This window comes from Lactuca sativa, chromosome 8 (genome assembly GCF_002870075.4).
Source record: "Lactuca sativa cultivar Salinas chromosome 8, Lsat_Salinas_v11, whole genome shotgun sequence".
In the NCBI taxonomy this organism is placed as follows: Eukaryota; Viridiplantae; Streptophyta; class Magnoliopsida; order Asterales; family Asteraceae; genus Lactuca; species Lactuca sativa.
This window is the reverse complement of record NC_056630.2, coordinates 106096132-106115363: the sequence shown is the minus strand read 5'-3', so window position 1 is coordinate 106115363 and position 19232 is coordinate 106096132. Positions and strand designations below refer to the sequence as shown.

General features: G+C 32.9%; 1 protein-coding gene across 1 annotated transcript; it reads left to right on the top strand.

Annotated features, from left to right (window-relative positions):
* The first annotated feature begins 17334 nt into the window (after nt 1–17334).
* LOC111902336 (plant intracellular Ras-group-related LRR protein 6) lies at nt 17335–18824 on the top strand. The gene is made up of 3 exons (XM_023898184.3): nt 17335–17608; nt 17693–17862; nt 17939–18824. The coding sequence occupies exons 1-3, from the start codon at nt 17363–17365 to the stop codon at nt 18609–18611; spliced, it is 1089 nt and encodes a 362-aa protein (XP_023753952.1). The 5' UTR covers nt 17335–17362; the 3' UTR covers nt 18612–18824.
* Nucleotides 18825–19232: the final 408 nt, after the last annotated feature.

Sequence of the window (19232 nt, the reverse complement as noted above, 5' to 3'; positions counted from 1 at the left end):
AAAACTGATATTTTATTAGATTAATACCAACAGTATACAAGTTGGCAGGGGTAAATCTGACATTACCTTAGGGGGTGGGTTTAGGTTATTAATGTTTATCCTCATCTTCTTCAACCTAGAGTGATGAAAACATTAACATGTACGTATAAATGCACTGATTGCATCAAAATCATAGACAAAGCATATAAATTGCATGGACACACACAAAAACACATATATTCCACAATATTATGTCTGTAAAAACAAATATCTTGAAGAAATTGAAAGTCGCAAAGATGGTTTTAAAGCCAATATATGTTAGTATTGCAGAATACGTGGAAGAAAAATACCTACAATCAGGTGTGTAAACACGTTTGTGGGTTCAGTGTTTTTAAATGAAGATGATTGGTGGTTTTAGACAAAGACAGCGAGAAAAAGGGTAAGAGACGGCTGCCATAGGATTTCGGGTGACGCGTTTGGTGAAGAATATGATGGAGAGAGAAATCACTGGTGGAGCTAGAAAGATGTTGTGGAGATGGTGGTGACTATCCGACGATAGTGTTTAGCACGCAACTATGGCTAGTGAGAAGGAAATAGTGCAAAAGAGAGAAGGGGAGCCTATTTTGGTTTCATAATTTCTAATGTAGAATGACGTTATTATGAGTAGACTAGGTTAAAACCCGTGTAATACACGGGTTGATTATAAAATAATATTTAATTAGAATTTGTGAAAAAATAAAGCATAGTTCGTGTACAACTCTACTATTAATTGACAAGTTTATAACCCGTATAGTATACGGTTGATAAATTAAAATAAGATAAATAATAATTCTAATAAAATAAATGGAATAAGAGATTATTTATAATTGATTATTTCATATAATTGATTATCAAACATTTTGAATTTCAAAATCTTTATTAATAATGCTAATTTTAAGGGATTTAGAAGAAGATTTAAATTTAAATGTAAAATCATTAAAAAAAAATATGTGTCATTTTTTGAGAATAAAAGAAAAAAATTCAAAATTATAGAAAAATAACACATGGCAAGTTTATGATTCTTTTATTAGAAGAGAGATTTGTAAGAATCTAAGCCGTTAGATTAGGGCATGTGATGAACGGTCAATATGGCATATGTTACGATCATGTGATATATTGTGTTTCGATCCGTGTGATATTTTGTGTATTTGTTTGGTGCATCAAATAATAGTACCTTGTGCAAATTTCTTTATACCTCTTAATTTTAAGATATCATGTTTTATCATATTGTACATGAAGCTTAAGGACTTTTTTTAAGACTTTATTATTCTTATTATTATTATTATTATTATTATTATTATTATATATATATATATATATATATATATATATATATATATATATATCATTATATACTTATAAAACTAGCATTTTTTCTTGAATCTCATGCATTTGAGACTCCCATTCATTTTTTCTTTAACCACATTCATTTGAAACTCCCATGATTTTTCAATTTGTTTCTAATAATGATTATAACTTGGTTAATAAGCTTAAATAAATATAAAACATAAAGTGTAATCATATATAAACTAAATTTCAATATTAAAAGAATATTTTTTTTTCTACTTATAAAGTTGTGTTTTTAACATTTAACATATTATACTTAATTTATTAGGTCTAATATGTTGTTGTATGTAAGCTATTATCATTTTAAACCTACAACTTTTGAACAATTTGTATAAAATACTTAAATTGTTATTTTAAATATAACCTTACAAGATCAACTTAAATATAAATTTTAGTTTAACTTAAACAACCTAAAGAGTATTTTGTAAATAGTTAAAAATGATAAATTGTTGTGACTTTCTAATAATGATTATAAGTTGGTTAATAAGGTTAAATAAGTATCAAACCTAAAGTGTAATCATAAATAAACTAAATAACAATATTAAAATAAATTTTTATTTCTACTAAGAAAGTTTTGTCTTTAACTTTTAACATATTACACTTAATTTATTAGTTTTAATATGTTGTTGTATGTAAACCATTTTCAATTTAAAGCTACAACTTTTGAATAATTTGAATGTTGTTGTATGTTGTTGTATATATATATATATATATATATATATATATATATATATATATATATATATATATATATATATATATATATATCTTATAAAGCTAGCATTTTTCATTGAACCTCATGCATTTGAAACTCCCATGCATTTTTTCTTTCATCACATTCATTTGAAACTCCCATGACTTTTCAATTTCTTTCTAATAATAATTATAAGTTGGTTAATAAGGTTAAATAAATATCGAACCTAAAGTGTAATCATATATAAACTAAATTCCAATATTAAAATAATATATTTACTTCTACTTATAAAGTTATGTTTTTAACCTTAAACATATTATATTTAATTTATTAGTTTTATTATATTGTTGGATGTAAAAGAATATCATTTTAAAGATACAATTTTGGAATAGTTTGTATAAAATAGTTATATTATTAATTTAGATATAAAATTACAGTGTCAACTTAAATATAAATTTTAGTTTACCTTAAACAACTCAAAAAATATTTTGTAAATAGTTAAAAATGATAAATTGTAGTGTCTTTCTAATAATGATTATAAGTTGGTTAATAAGGTTAAATAAATATCAAACCTAAAGTCTAATCATAAATAAACTAAATTTCAGTTTTAAAATAATATCTTTACTTCTACTTATAAAGTTATGTCTTTAACTTTTAACAAATTATACTTAATTTATTAGATTTAAAATGTTAAACCATTATCAGTTTAAAGCTACAACTTTTGAACAGTTTAAACAAAATACTTAAATTGTTAATTTAAATATAACATTACAGTGTCAACTTAAATATAAATTTCAGTTCCACTTAAAAAAAACAAAGAAATATTTTGTAAATAGTTAAAAGTGATAAATGCAAAAACTAAATTATAATATCAATTTAACTAAAATATTTCCTAAAGATATTTTTATAATCATTAAAAGTTTTAATATAAGTAGTTTAAAATAACTTACAATAACAATAGTTAAAAATAACTATATATAAATGATTATACTGTTATCTTTAAAATAAAAAAAACAATATTTGATGTTTTAAATAATTATAATGATAGAAATTAAAACATCATGCAAATAAATTTTAAAAACTTTATTAAAAATAACAATAATTATAAATAACATTAAACCATATATTATATTTAATTTTATTTATGTGTAATTCGTGGGTACAAGTCATTCAAACGATTAAGATGATGCAGTTATAATAGATGTATATATTATCATATAATTCAAAATAATCAATATATTATATCAATTTAGTATATGCATTATTATATCAAATTTAACAACATTATTGGTATATTTAAAAAAACATACATTTGTTAAGACTTTAACTATATAGGTGTTTCTGCGCAACGCGCGACCATGAACCCGACCTATATATGTGTGTTCCACCCTCATTTATACTTTTCTGGCCGTAAACACTTTCTCTCTCTAAAATCATCACCCGAAAAACCCAAGATTTCTCTTCATCTATCAATCAATCCACCTTAGAACTCGTTTTGGAGCATCAAACACCAGTCTTTTCATCAAATTAAGCATTGTTGTTCTTGATTTCATGACCGTACACCCTTCAAATCTTCAAGGGCTGAAATCAGTTCACAGTCGTGAACCCTTCAAACCTTCATATTTTCACCACGAACACCAAGAACAGACCGTGAACCATTCATAGACCGTAAACCCTTCAAAGGCAGTGAACCTTTCACGGCCGAGAACAGTTCGCGGCCGTAATCCTTTCACGGCCGCAATCATCCATAGGTTGTGAACTTAGCTGAAAATATGTCTTTCCACTTCGATCGAGTCTCGGTAACATTCTTTAACCAAAAACAAGTGTTTTCCAACACTATAATTAATTGTTTCGCTAATAATATGCATATATGTATTTAATTATTATTAGGATCCCGTTAAGTGCCGCGTATAACAACTCGAGGGTCCTCATTCCAACTTACAACCAAAATTGCATAGTTTTCAGATCAATACATGAACCAAGTACATAACATACATGCAAACTATAATAGGTATAGTTTGGGAATTCAATAAACAGTGTTACAAATTCAGAGCTTATACATTAACATACATATAAACTATGACAAACTTAGTTTATGATATATTATACTATCTTTCGGATAACAAGAGCACATTACTAAATAAAAATCTAAGTATAATTATTTTTACCCGACAAGGCTTACATTCAGAATCAAGTACAAGAAAACATAACACTACACGTAAACTAGTTAATACATGGTTGTGAGACATCACTTCAATTGATCCCTCGGGGTACAGGTTAAATCCTATCATAGTATAACCAGAGTCTCCTGAAGGGAGAGCGTGAAATTTGTGAATAGATCTACTCGGGATTGACTATCCCACTCCTGAACTTCTAGCTACATTTAGGCAGGCATGCCTGGGGTGACAAATGTCATAACGTCCAATGCCTGAAGAACGTCGTAGAGGTCTCTAGGTCATATCAGACATGGTTATACGAACTCACAACAGTATAAACTAACCTTTTGTTTACGGTATTTCATTCTTCATTAGTTTTATTTTCATTAATAGAACTATTACATACTACAACTGGAGGATTCCGGGGATTTCAACTCATGGTTTTATTTTAATTAATAGAACGACTATACATATTGGTGCTATCCAGGGTTTTCAAACAAGAATATTCTATACTTACTGGTGATAGTCAGGGTTTTCACACAGAGGGTTTTCATTCAAAACAATATTATACAATACATCTGGTGGTAACCAGGCATACAAACTAATACATTATGGAACACTGTAACAAGCACACATGTTAGAAAATATTGATTTTCTTGGAAACATACAAGCATTTTCACTGATTCATTAACAAGTGTTCATTACAAAAACATGCTTATGAACTCACCAACTTAATGCTGATACTCTTTTCAAAACCGCTTGTATTCTCAGGAAATCAGTAGACAGGTACTCTCACAGTTTTTGAGAAGACGGAGCGTATAGAGTCACGTCTTTTTATATTTTGCTATACTTTTGGTGTATACAAATATGTATCAAACAGATGTAAATAATTCACTTATTCAATGTAATGGTTGTGTTTACTTTGATTACTATGATGCAATTGTTGTGATACTATACACGACGTCCTCCACCCCCGAACGTTTCCGCCGTTTCGATTTGGGGGTGTGACGATAATTCAAGATTATCTCCTAATATTTAGTGTTTTCTATAATCATATAAGGCTTTCAAAATTTGGATATCAACAGAATCAAAAGCAGATAATCACTGAAAATAAACAGACTAATCAGATTAGGCAAAAAAATCCCGAAATTTGAGATCACACTTGTGTCATGTCGTGACAGAGGGTATGTCAGGTGGCGACATGCATTTTTCGGAAAAAATTTGTTTGTTTAGTTAATCTCATGTATAATCAATGTTAGACAACCAAAAGCTCTGAAACCACTAATGGGTTTTATAGGTTATAGAAAACATCCACATGTAGAAAATCATTTAACAATTAAAGGGCGCATGCAACCTATAAGGATCTATGTTATAACATTGTGAATGCAACATACTATGAATAACAAAACTAACATGAACCCTAATGTAATCGAAAATACAAACTTAGGGCTATATACCTTTTTATTTGTTGTAGTAAACAAATCAATTTAATCCCTTCTAGTTGTTGGTCTTGGAAAACTTAGCACCAAAAGGATGATGCCTCTAATGTCTCATATCCAAACCCTAGAACTAGAAGACAAGAGAGAGGAGAGGAGGATTTCGTGGATAACCCTTTACAAAGTGAGAACCATGAAACTTGATGCCCAAGGGAAGGTATTTATAGCTAGGGGATCTCCAGGATAAACTATGATTTGAATAATAAAATATTGAGATTTTATCTATTCAAGGTAGTTATCCTTATCAGGTCTAGGAGGCTTCTAGAAACCCTAAAAGCTCCATTAAAACCGCCCACCATATAGAACCATCTAGAATTGCATTTCTTTGCTCAATTATAAATAATTACAATTAAGCCCTTGTACCTTTAATTACTTCCAGTTAATCCTGAATTAATTCTAGATTAATTCTTATTAATAATTAATTAATTCTTATTGTTTTCATATTAATTTATTAATCATATAAATTAACAAATCAACTTTCTATTTCCAATTAATATTAATCATATAATATATTAACAAATCATTTATTAGAATTTATAAATCATATAATAAACCAATAAATTTATCCCCTCTCTACAAATGTCATTTTAACCATGTTCTAGTTATGAGGGCAACTTAAAAAGAATTTCTTTTAATTATCAGAGTACAAAAATTTAGTTATGAGCTTAAACAGCTTAATCCTAAACATACTCAGGAAAAAACAAAGCTTTCTCTATAAAAATCATGGTGATCTCCGTCATCGATTCCATTATATGCTTGAGCGATGGATACTCCTGAGCCAACCTCTCTCTCTCTCTCTCTCTCTCTCTCTCTCTATATATATATATATATATATATATATATATATATATATATATATATATATATATATATATATATATATATATATATATATCCACCAGTGGAAACGTACTCAGTACGGAACATCTCCATAAACTACTCCCAATTCACTATAGCCTGCTCCGTAATCATAAAAGTCTGAGTAGAAAACTTCCACTAGTCCTTCACCCCCAATTGAAGAAGGTTCAGTTCAGACTTCACATTTTGGTTTTTCGAACAAGAAAATGTATAAAAACACCCCTCAACATCAAATATCCACCTCATGGAAACAATCAGGTCCTTGACCCCATTGAACTTCTGTAACACCCAATTCTCAAGTATTTTACATCTAAAGCTAAATTATTAATTTTCTTGCAAAATTGGTCCCTACGCATGGCGTACTTGATGTGTACGTGGGGCGTAGGTCATTTAAGAATGGTGTGGACCTCATGCAATATGCCAGATGTACTTTGTGTGTACGCAGGACATACTCGAGCTGGTCTAAAACCCTAATTTTTAAGGTTGAGCCCTTATTTAAACACCTTAAGTCCCGTGAGGCCTCTTCATAATCAGCTTCCACTCTCTCTACATGGCTATTTTGAAACCCTAATCCCTTGAGGCCTCTTTATCAGTTAAGACCTTCCCAAGATTAAGATCTGTGAGTTGTACGTTTACTTTTAGGTATTAAGAGCTTAAAAGTCGATTTTAGCATCATAGGGATTACACGGGGCGTAACCCTAGAGTACATAGCGCATAACGGATTTTGCCCAGTTTTCTCTTATGTGGAAACTCATTATGTGGGGCGTAGTTAAGGAGTATGCATGGCATACTCCCAAAAGTAGAGATAAGTTATTTTGGGCCTTGGGCCACTACTATGTGGGTTTAGCCTTGGAAGGGTAAATGGTATTTTACCCTTAGTGAGAGAGAATATGAAATGGACTTCGATTATAGGTTATTACCCTAATTATTAATTAGGGTTGGTTTTGATATGTTAAGTGTGAGGAGATTTTGTAGTAGCAACATGCGTGAGATTCAGTTATCTTCAGATTGAGGTGAGTCTCCTCACAGTAATTATGAGTCGAAGGCACCAATGTCGGCCCATTTTTTTATGTTTATGGGATGCTAGCTGTCTGTGTGTCTCTTGCATGTGTTTGTATATATACCGCGTGGGACCTGATGAATGTGGTGGGCAGGGTATTATGGGGTAAACTTGCTAAGATTTATGCTTACGATTTATGTTTATGGATTTAGGTGCCTCAGGTTCGAAAGGGAAGGGCCCGACATGATCGCACTGTATCCACCAGGATTTGCATTCGATGTTTTTGAATTGTACTCCGATAACTATTTCTACATTGTCACATCTTTATGGGTTTATGAAATGAATGATTGATGGTTTGGTTGATTTAAAATTAAAAAAAAAAATACTTAGTATTTTTGGGACGTTACAAGTTTGTATCAAAGCCTTGGTCTGAGGAATTCGGGCACACTCTCGGGTGTGTTTGAACTTAAGCTGAAGAATTGGGACAAGAAAAGATCTTCTAAAAAGTTTTTTAAAAGAATGGTGTGTGATGTGTGGCTGTGTGCAATCGGGCGAGCTCAAGTAAGTGTTTCCTAAAACATCCATACATGTTTTTTTCAGTATATGTGTGTGTGTGTGTATTTATATAGCATGTTAGAGTAGAGCTAAGTATCTACTCAAAATTGTATGATGAAATGTTAAGAGAGATGCTTTTATATGCCTATTGTATGAGCCTCTAGAACTGCATGCTAGTATGGATTACATATGATATGTTAGAGTGACCTAATTATGCAGTGCATTAGTTAGAACTCGATGCTCGAATGTTGCTCACTTTATGATTTTAGGAACCACTATTAATAATAGTTAACTATCAAGAGAATATGTTAGGTTACATGTTTCAGAAATTATATATTTTTAGAAGGTTATGCTTAACTCTAGTGCATAGCTCTTGTTTTAGTCCAACCGTTGTAGTATGAGACATGGAAGTCAATCAATTATCTATTGTTTGTTGCATGTAATTATAGTCGAGAGGTAGTTAGTGGGTATTAATGGGAGTTCCTTCTATAGTTGGTGGAGGAGAGCGGTATGGAGGGAATCCTAGGAGAATCTAGGAAGTATGTTGGCTTGGTATATGCATTATTTAATAGGAATGAAGGATGTTTGGTATTTAACTTAAGGAAATCAGGACGAGTCTTGAGGAAAGTACGGATATGTGTGGAAGGTAGTATTGGGCCCCTACTACTGAAAACATAAAATTTGTACTCGAGTAAGGGGGAGTAACGAGGATACTAAGGAACTCGTAGGGTCTAGGATTCTTCGAGTGTTTTGTGATGGTTTGCGTTATTTATTTTCAATATGGTCGTCACTCGAGGAGGTTTAGGTTCTAATGATAGATCGGGTTTAGGATTTGTGGCCGGACTCTTGGATGAGCAGATACGAAAGTTCATTTCATCGGCGATCACTCACAGTATTCTGAAGCAGACTCCTGTGATCTTTGGTACGATAAATGAGGGAATTATGGAGATATTAGATGAGCGCCTGGGTATAATCCTGGTACGTGTAGAATGTACTAGTTTTAATCCTAACTAACTTAAACACAAAAACAAACACACGGAAAGCAGTGTACCTATCGATTAGGAGTTTAGTGAAGGCAAGTAGGGTGTCAAACTCAGGGAACGGTAAACAATTAAAAATATTACTAATATTATCTAAATAAAACAATTATTAAAAAGGGGTTTTTCGCTAGTTTTTCAAGACTAGAAACGTAACCAGTTACTAAGCACATAGCAAAGAACAATTAAAAACTAAAAGAGAAGCAAAAGACAACTAGATTCAATAAGATTAAAGAGACTTCCATTTAGATTCGATTCACTTATTCCTATGGTAGATTTCGTAGCAAGTGCAATGGATTAATATATCATCAATTACCGATTTCTTATGTGATTAGGTTCATGTTCACTATTACTAATCCTTTAGAAAATAAATCAATTCAACTATTGATCAAGTGATTAAATCAAAGAATTTACCAATGTTCAACTTGAACCAAGAAAGACTTGTAATAATAGTTGATCAAATTGGTTGGTTCAATTGACTCATATATGGTTGTTCATCATACATGCTCACACATTAACTTATTTATTCTCTAGTTAACCCTAGGTTATGTTCACAACACTTGGCATACAATCTTGCTTTCATAAAACCATAAGATTCAAGTAATCAAGCAGATGTTCATACAACTCAATATACTTAGTCATTAATAGAAAATAATTGTCATTAACACATAAGGATCTTTTAACAAACTTAACAAGATAAATAACAACATCAATACAATCCAAAGCCACTAATCAAACCATAGTCATAAGATCATCTATTCTAAACGAAAGTATGGAGTTTTAACCAATAACTTCAGCAAATAAACACATAAACTCGAAATCTAATGTTGTAAACATGATTCACATAAAGAATTAAGAAAAAAGTAATGATTAATTGCCTTTAATCTCTTCAAAATTAACCGCTAGTCGAATTTTGAGTTCCAAAGCTTCTTGAGAATGTCTCTGGCCTCCAAAAGTCACTAAAAGCCTCCAACCAACGTTAGGGTTTCGAACATAAACAATCCTTAAATAGATTCTGAAAATAGGCTCAACACATTGAGTTGGAGGACCCAAACACGCCGATTGTTTTTCACTAAAATCGTGTGTATGGCAAGTCACTATTTTTTCGGGATTCTTCATATCAACTCGTCAAGTTTTAGGATAAACTCGCCGATTTCTTCTTCAATTTTGTCTTCTTTCTTCAAAATCCACATTCCAAGCTTCTAATCGCTGACTCCGCCTCCTTTTTCTTTCGATCATGTCTTCGTTGCTGAAAATGAAATTTTAAAGTAATTAAGTACCTTTTGTTCATTATTTGAGACAAAAACAACATAAAGTATTAAGATAAATAATGAATTTTATAACTAAATATGCGCATGTCAAAATACTCCACACTTGACTTTTGTTTTCCCCAAGAAAAACTGAATTTTAGCACACTAATACCTCATAAGATAATCCCAATTGAACCCAACCATTATACCAAGACCGCAACACATGCATTTGTGTCTAATTTTTCCTAAGGACCCCTAACCCTAAATACTCACAATCAACACTCGCTCACTTCTTTTGAATAACGTTCATTTTATGCATCCCTCCGAATCCATCCCTAGAAAACTTTTTTAACCTCAAGGAATATTTGGTTAAATCCTCAAGCATACATATGGAAAAATAACCTAGAAAATAAAATTATAAATATAATAAAAAAATTCAACTGTTTGCTTTGAATCTTTGATACTTTGTAGCTCTTTTTTCATGTGTTCATATTTATAGATTCTTTCAAACATTTCAGCACTCTTTTTTTTCAACCACATTTTTTTTCACTTAAACTAAAAACCTAGAAAAACATATTCTTATGCAAGGGGTTTTAACTTCATCATTTATTGATTAAATGCATTAGTCTTATGTGCAGTGACTACTTAAGCTTTCATGTATACATTTCAAGTACACGATGCTAAACATGTTGCGTCCCTCAAACTAAGCAAGGTTATGTTTTGGTTCCATGATTTCACTAGAATAAAGGGGGCCACAAATGTATTATAACGTTTATTGGCTAAACTAAACATTTAGGTCCTCAAAGAATCATCAAACACAATACTAGCATGGAATCCTAATTGCTTTACCATAATTTTCTGAATTAATCCTAGCAATTTTTATGCAATTTTTTAAAAACTATACCTAAGATTATAATGTAACTAATGTGACCAACCCCTACCCTACACTTAATTTATGAAATGTCCACATGCATGTTATGCATGATAAAGAACATAAAAGTAAAGAGAGAATTCGAACATACTCCCCTGCGATAGAAGTTGTGAGGTTGATATTTTGTCTTTTAAGCTCCATCTTCAGCTGACTTTGTGATGGGAACAGCTCATCCACGCCTTGGGTGTCAAACATCTCATGTGATTCAGGTCCTAATGTACTGTATTGGAAAGCCTTGAAATTGGACTTCAAAAATATGTATAATGCTCATCTCAAATGGAATCAAATTGTTTACTCAAAAAAAATTGACTGAGCAGAAACACGAAGAGTTTGTGTCCTCCAACTCGATGTGTTGAACTTGAACTCGGACAATAATCGCGCTTTTCCTCTGGAACTCGTCGAGTTTGGTTTTTGACCTCGACGAGTTGAAGGTTCAGATGTGATTTTTACTCCTTTCTGTTTCAGGTCCGATTTCTTAGTCAAAGAGGGTATTAATGTAATACACCTCTTTATATTCTTTAGTAACTTGACTCTCTTTAGCAATCAAAATTACCGGACTAAAAATATCGCTCAAAGTCTTCTAATCTTTTCGTTAACGAATCGACCCCTCACTTTATCCTCTCACACTTTAATTATTCATTCTATTCTCAAACTAACTTCCGCAAGATCAAAAACAAAAAACGACATAATAAAAAGGAAAACAACCATTAAATTTAAAGTTCCTAAATTAACCTACTTACTAGAAATTTTATAGATAAACAAACCAAAACAAATAAAAATTTCCTCAAACACTCAATCATAAATAAAATGATAAGGATAATTAATCATCTTCTTATCCTCCTCTAGCTTCACTTCCTCCTGCTCTTCCTTGCCTCTCTCTCCAAATATCCTCCCAACTTGGAATGTACGAATATGGAGGATGAGAATCAGGGCATTGCATGTTAATTTGGCTCATCATAAATTCCAAGGTCATATTGGTGTGATTCTCCCCATGGGACAAATTGTCTTGAAATTTCCTCATGGACAAGTTATTTGGGTTCATAGGCATTTCATCTTCAACGGGTATCACTAGTGGCTCCTCATGCACGGGTTCGGGTCTAGGCCTCACTCTTCTTCCCGGTTGCTCCGGTACCATAACCTCATCATCATCGGGGATAGAAAAATTACCCCTAACATTGTCTTCCATAATCCTTACCCTCTTGTAAAGAAGTGTGGCAAATGGGTACGTTTGCATCATTGTTAGAAAACTTTCAGCCCCATCCTCAAATATCCCGTATGACCTTTCCAACTTTGTCACAAACATGCCCCCACAAATTCATGATTCCTTCCTATCCTTCACCCCTCTCTCTGCCAAATATTTTGCCAAGCAGTATGGTATATTACAAAAAGTGTTGGGCATGATGATGCTCCACAAGAAAAATAAATCAAGGTTTGGAACCTTGTCATTGTCTTTCTTCACATTAATTGAGCATACAATGAATCGGTGAAGGATCTGGTGGATTGGTGACCGGATGTTACCATCTTGTGTTGCCGATGGAATATGAACTCCATTGGTAATTGTAGTCCATCAGTTTGCCGCATTAAACCCATCCGAAAACTCCTTATAGCAATGTTCCAGAAATGTACCAAATGCTTCCATCATAGCCTCCGACCTAATGTAGAGACCCATCCTCCATTCAAACTCAGAAATGCTAAATTACCTATATACTCCCCCGAGATAGAAAGTAAAGTTGTGTGTATCAAAAGGATCATCACCACCCTGAAGCTGAATAGTGGCATAAAACTCTTGGCATGGCTCTTTGTAAACCGAATCCAGTATTTGAAACAACCTTCTCCAGGCAGTACATGTGACCTTCACCCCTTTATTTATAAACACATTTGTCAAATATGGTTTCATGGCTTCAACTAACCCAACCTGCTCTAGCCAACTCCAACTCACTTCATTAGCTATATAGAACTCATTCTTTTTCAATTTTTCCAATCTTCTCCTCCATTCTGCTAAAGTTCTTTGAGAGACAACTTGTGGGAAGTTGTACCAAGGAAAATCCCCTTGGTCCTTAGGAATTTTTTCGCCTCTTCCACCTCTCCTCATCTTTTCTGCACAGCAAACAGCATAGGAGACAAACCAATACCAAAGGAAGTTAAAAATAAAATTTTAAGCAAAACTAGAATTTTGAACAACAAATTCGCCGAGTTTGATGAACACTTCGAGCAAAAAGTTCTGAATCGAATCCATATGACCAAACCAACTTCAAACAAGTTTAGGGTTTGGTTTAGGATACTATAATATGCATTTAATCATAAGAAAAACTGGTTTAAACAACCTAATTTGACCAAAATCGAAACCCTAGAATTTATGCCAAGTTCAAAAATCGGGTATTTCATCTGAATCAAACATCAAACTCATAAAAATCTTAACTCTAACATGTTGAGGGACTAAAATCTTACCTTTTTTTGTAGAAAATCGAGTAGAACCGTAAGGATTAGAAAAATAGTTGTTCTTGAGAGGGAACTCGGGCGGGTTTTGGGTGTGGCTGGTAAAAACGATCGATTTTTGCCTTTTTAGGGTTAAAACCCCTCTTTCACTGAGTTTTAAAATTTATATATTTTCAGTAATTAAAAGGATAACACGCTGAGATGGGGAACCCAAACTCCCCATATTGAAACGGGCTTCTGGGAAAAATCGCGAAAAATCGCCCAAACACGGCGAGTAGACAGCTCATACTCGCCGAGTTGGGGGTTCAAAACAATTTTTTTTATAGTTTTTCACAAAATTTTTACCACACCCCGCACTTAAGTCTTGCTTGCCCTCAAGCAACATTTAAATTAATTGAAGATTAAGACTAGAAATCCTTAACAAAACACAAATAAATAAAAGAAATAAAAGACGAAAATGAAATGAATGAAAAATAAAAGAAAGAAAACTCAAATGACGGGTTGCCTCCCACAAGCGCTTCTTTTTGTGCGAGTCTTGAGCTGGACTCTCAACTTAATAAAATTCCAATAGACTCAATGCCAATCCATCCGTTGCATTGAATATCTATTGTGCACCGATTTGTGAAGTTCAGCTTTTTGCTTCTAAAATTGTCAAATGGGCTTGAATTCATAAAACCAAAGAATCTTGACAAGGGTTGGAATTGGTTGGATACTAATCAAAAATTGATCGTACTTTAGAATTTTCTTCAAAGTTGGAATCGTCACCACATGCTTCGAAACACAAACTGGAAAAACAGGGGGCCACGTCGTGGTAATGGTCAAACCACGACTTGGCTCATGCAACTTAGTTTGTTATTGTTCTTCGTCTGACCCTTCTGCCAACAACCTTTCCAGCTCCTCCAAATATCTTTTTGGATTAAATTCTTCATCTTGTAACTTTAGCTCTTGTAACTCAGATTGTTCTTGTTCGTTAGACAAGATGTTATCTAACCATCTACCCAATTTCATCAACTCTTCATCTGCGTCATACTCCTCATCTTCTTGCTCAATTTCCTATACTACTTCCTCAAGAAAATCATCAAGAGCATCGAGATTCGAAAAATACATAATAATAAAACAGAAAACAGAAAACTTGTAACTTTATATGAGATTAATCTCACACAAAGGATCGATAACAATTAGCAAATAAAATTAACTATTTAGAACCGTTCCCCGGCAACGGCGCCAAAAACTTGATACGTGTAGAATGTACAAGTTTTAATCCTAACTAACTTAAATACAAAAGCAAACATAAGGAAGACAGTGTACCTATCGATTAGCAGTTTAGTGAAGGCAAGTAGGGTATCAAACTCAGGGAACGGTAAACAATTAAAATGTTACTAATAGTATCTAAATAAAACAATTATTAAAAAAGGGTTTTTCTTTAGTTTTGCAAGACTGGAAACTTAAGCAATTACCAAGCACTTAGCAAAGAACAATTAACAACTTAAAGAGAAGCAAAAGACAACTAGATTCAATAAGATTAAAGAGACTTCCGTTTAGATTCGATTCACTTATTCCTATGGTCGATTTCGTAGCAAGTGCAATGGATTAATATATCATCAATTACCGATTTCTAATGTGATTAGGTTCATGTTCACTATTACTAATCCTTTAGAAAATAAACCAATTCAAGTGGTGATCAAGTGATTAAATCAAAGAATTTACCAGTGTTCAATGCGAATCAAGCAAGACTTGTAATAATAGTTAATCAAAATGGTTGGTTCAATTAACTCATATATGGTTGGTCATCATATATGCTCACACATTAACTTATTTATTCTCTAGTTAAGCCTAGGGTATGTTCACAACACTTGGCATACAATCTTGTTTTCACAAAACCATAAGATTCAAGTAATCAAGCAGATGTTCATACAACTCAATATACTTAGTCATTAATAGAAAATAATTGTCATTAACATATAAGGATATTTTAACAAGCTTAACAAGATAAATAACCAAATAAATATAATCCAAAGCCACTAATCAAACCATAGTCATAAGATCATCTATTCTAAACAAAAGTATGGTGTTTTAGCCCATAACTTCAACAAATAAACACATAAACTCGAAATCTAATGTTGTAAACATGATTCACACAAAGAATTAAGAAAAAGTAATGATTAATTGCCTTTGATCTCTTCAAAATTAACCTCTAGTCGAATTCTGAGTTCCAAAGCTTCTTGAGGATGTCTCTGGCCTCCAAAATTCGCTAAAAGCTTCTTGCCAATGTTAGGGTTTCGAACAGAAACGGTCCTTAAATAGATTCTGAAAATAGGCTCAACAAGTCGAATTGGAGGACCCAAACACGCCGAGTTTTTTCACTAAAATCGCGTGTACGGAAAGGCACTATTTTGTCAGGATTTTCCATCTCAACTCATCAAGTTTTAGGATAAACTCGCCAAGTTCTTCTTCAATTTTGCCTTCTTTCTTCAAAATCCAAATTCCAAGCTTCCAATCTCTAACTTCGCCTTCTTTTTCTTCCGAGCATGTCTTCGTTGCTGAAAATGACATTTTAAAGTAATTAAGTACCTTTTGTTCATTATTTGAGACAAAAACAATATAAAGTATTAAGATAATTAATGAATTTTATAACTAAATATGTCCATATCAATTTCGTACTGAGATTGTGGCTATGGTGGGTGCACGCTCTCTAACTTTTTTAGAGTTACGTGCGTCTAGGGCTCATGAGTTCTTTGGGTAAAAGGACCCCTTTATGAGTAGGCGATGGTTGGCGGGCATCATGAACGCTTTCCGGACAAGCTCTTATCTCGAGACAAGCTCATGAGTTCTTTTTTTTTGTACACATATTAAATGATCAAATATGTATAAAAATATAATAAATTGTTTAAATGTGAACAAAACAATAAAGATGATTACTCTAATAAATCATTTTGTTCGTCTATGTATGATCGAGGAATAAGGAAGCTGATCCGTACACAACAATTTTTCTTCATACACAACAATTGGTGCTTTAAAATTTTGGATTATACAACTATATAATTCTATAACAAAAAGCTGTTGTATGCGAATCTCTTCCCAATCCCAAGTAATAAATAAATAAATAAAGACCCTATCTAATCAGATTGTTAAATTAACACGTTAGCATTGATCAACTCTTCATTCGTTATCTCTTTGAAACAAGTGGTGTGTTTGTTTTTTTATAGGGTAGGTATATATTAAAATGTTTGACTTCAAGTGTCAACCATCACATTACGGAAACTACGGCCTATTGTACTTCTCCACCTCCTAAAATACTCTTGTCCTCCTCCGTACATTTCTTTCTCTCTCTCTCTCGATTACAATATCTTCATATCTTTATCAAGTTGCAACACAAAGTCAATAATCTCTCTCTTTCAATCTAGACTATAATTTCTAAATTTCCTACACAATCTCTTTCATTGAATTCACACCCAAATTGGGTGTGTTCAATCACGGAATTTGTTGTACTATAACTACATATTATATATAGATACATAATATCTATATATCTATAGGTTGAAAGAGATAAAGATTGAAATTAATACATTAAATACTATTATAAGATGATGACGACGATGATGATGAAGGTTGATTATTCAAAATCAAGAAGAAAACATTTTGGAAACCCCCATATAAGGCTTCCTTCTTCTTCGTCTTCATCATCCTCCCAAAACACCATGGTTGCAGAAAAAACAGATATGCAGGAGGTTGTGGATTTGAGTGCTATGTCTTTAGAAACCCTCCCTATCAGTTCCAATTTTAATTTAGCCATCATTCGTGTCTTAGATATCTCCAACAACAATCTCCAGGTAATATCATCCCTTTAAATGCTTTTATATAAATACGTGGTAAATATTTATCATTTGGATTTAGAAGATTTTATGATTTTGCAGGTGATACCGGAATCATTAGCAGCAAGGCTGCTGAACATGGTGGCGTTGGATGTTCATTCAAATCAACTCAAGACTCTACCCAATTCGATTGGATGTATGTCAAAGCTCAAGTCTTTAAACGTCTCCGGTAATCATCTTCAATCTCTCCCCAAAACCATTGAAAATTGCAGGTAATTCTTTTAAATCTTTATGCAGAAATTTTTATAGAAAAAAAAAAGTTTGAGATTGATGGGTTTTAATTTACAGAGCACTGGAAGATTTAAATGCAAATTTCAATCAGCTGACGACGCTGCCGGACACCATAGGATTTGAGCTGATCAACCTCAAGAAACTCTCCGTCAACTCCAACAAACTCATCTTCCTCCCTACGTCCACCGGCCACCTCACCAATCTACGCCACCTCGACGTCCGTCTCAACCGCCTCCGTTCTCTCCCCGATGACCTCGAAAGCTTAATCAACCTCGAAATCCTCAACGTCAGCCAGAACTTTCAGTACCTCGAAACACTACCCTACTCTGTCGGCCTCCTCATCTCCCTAGTCGAGCTGGACGTCAGTTATAACAAGATCGCCGCCTTACCGGAATCTATCGGCTGCCTGAAAAAGATCCGGAAGCTCAGCGTTGAGGGAAACCCGATGGTGTCTCCGCCGCCGGAGGTGGTGGAGAAAGGTGTACAGGCAATCAAGGAATACATGAGCGAGAAGATGAGTGGAGCCAATGAGATTTTTCCAAAGAAAAGGTCTTGGATCGGAAAGTTGAAGAAATATGGGACGTTCAATGGGATCCGTAGTACGCCGGAGAGAGAAGGTTTTTTAATGCCGAGTTACAGGACAATCGACGGATTTGCTTCTTCTCCGAGACACATAAGCATGTTCTCACCGCGTCGGCTTTTCTCGCCGAAAAGGGATTTTACAAGATGAAAGAAGTGGTGGCCATTTTGTAAAAGACTACTTATTAGGGTTGCAAAGTCATGGTGACATATTATGCATGTCGTGTTTTTATAATTTTTTTATAATTTTCTTTTCTTTTAGTGAATATTGGTGTTTTTCTAGTCTGTAAGTTTAGAAATGGTAATGTGAAAGATGCATATATATGAACTTTGATATATATCTGAAGATTAGGGGTGTAAGCAAGATGATGATCAACTTGTTTGTGTGGTTTTCAGATTGGTTTTAGAAACAATGATGTGTGATGAGCTCGAGCCTATGGTGAGTCCGGTCCTAGTGTTGTTTAAATTGGAGCACAACACCACAAAAAATCTCAACTCATATATTTCTTTTTCTCACTCTCGACCCTTTAACTATTTTTTTTTTATTTTAAACGATAACTAACTTTTATTCAAGAAACAATAAATAAATAAAAAACGGAGGAAGTTGGACAAAATTACAAAATTCAACAAAAAATGAAGACTACATTTAGTTCATTCCTCATATTTAAATGTTCATAATTTTAATATGTGGTATAATTTTAAATATTCAAGGCAATTAACATATTTTTTTAATAGCCAATAATAATGTTTTATTTTCACATATGAATCTCTT

Coding starts and splice junctions, on each gene's coding strand:
- LOC111902336 (XM_023898184.3), top strand. CDS start 17,363: ATGATGACGACGATGATGATGAAGGTTGATTATTCAAAATCAAGAAGA. Junction 17,609..17,692: donor TCTCCAACAACAATCTCCAG/GTAATATCATCC, acceptor ATGATTTTGCAG/GTGATACCGGAATCATTAGC. Junction 17,863..17,938: donor AAAACCATTGAAAATTGCAG/GTAATTCTTTTA, acceptor TTTAATTTACAG/AGCACTGGAAGATTTAAATG.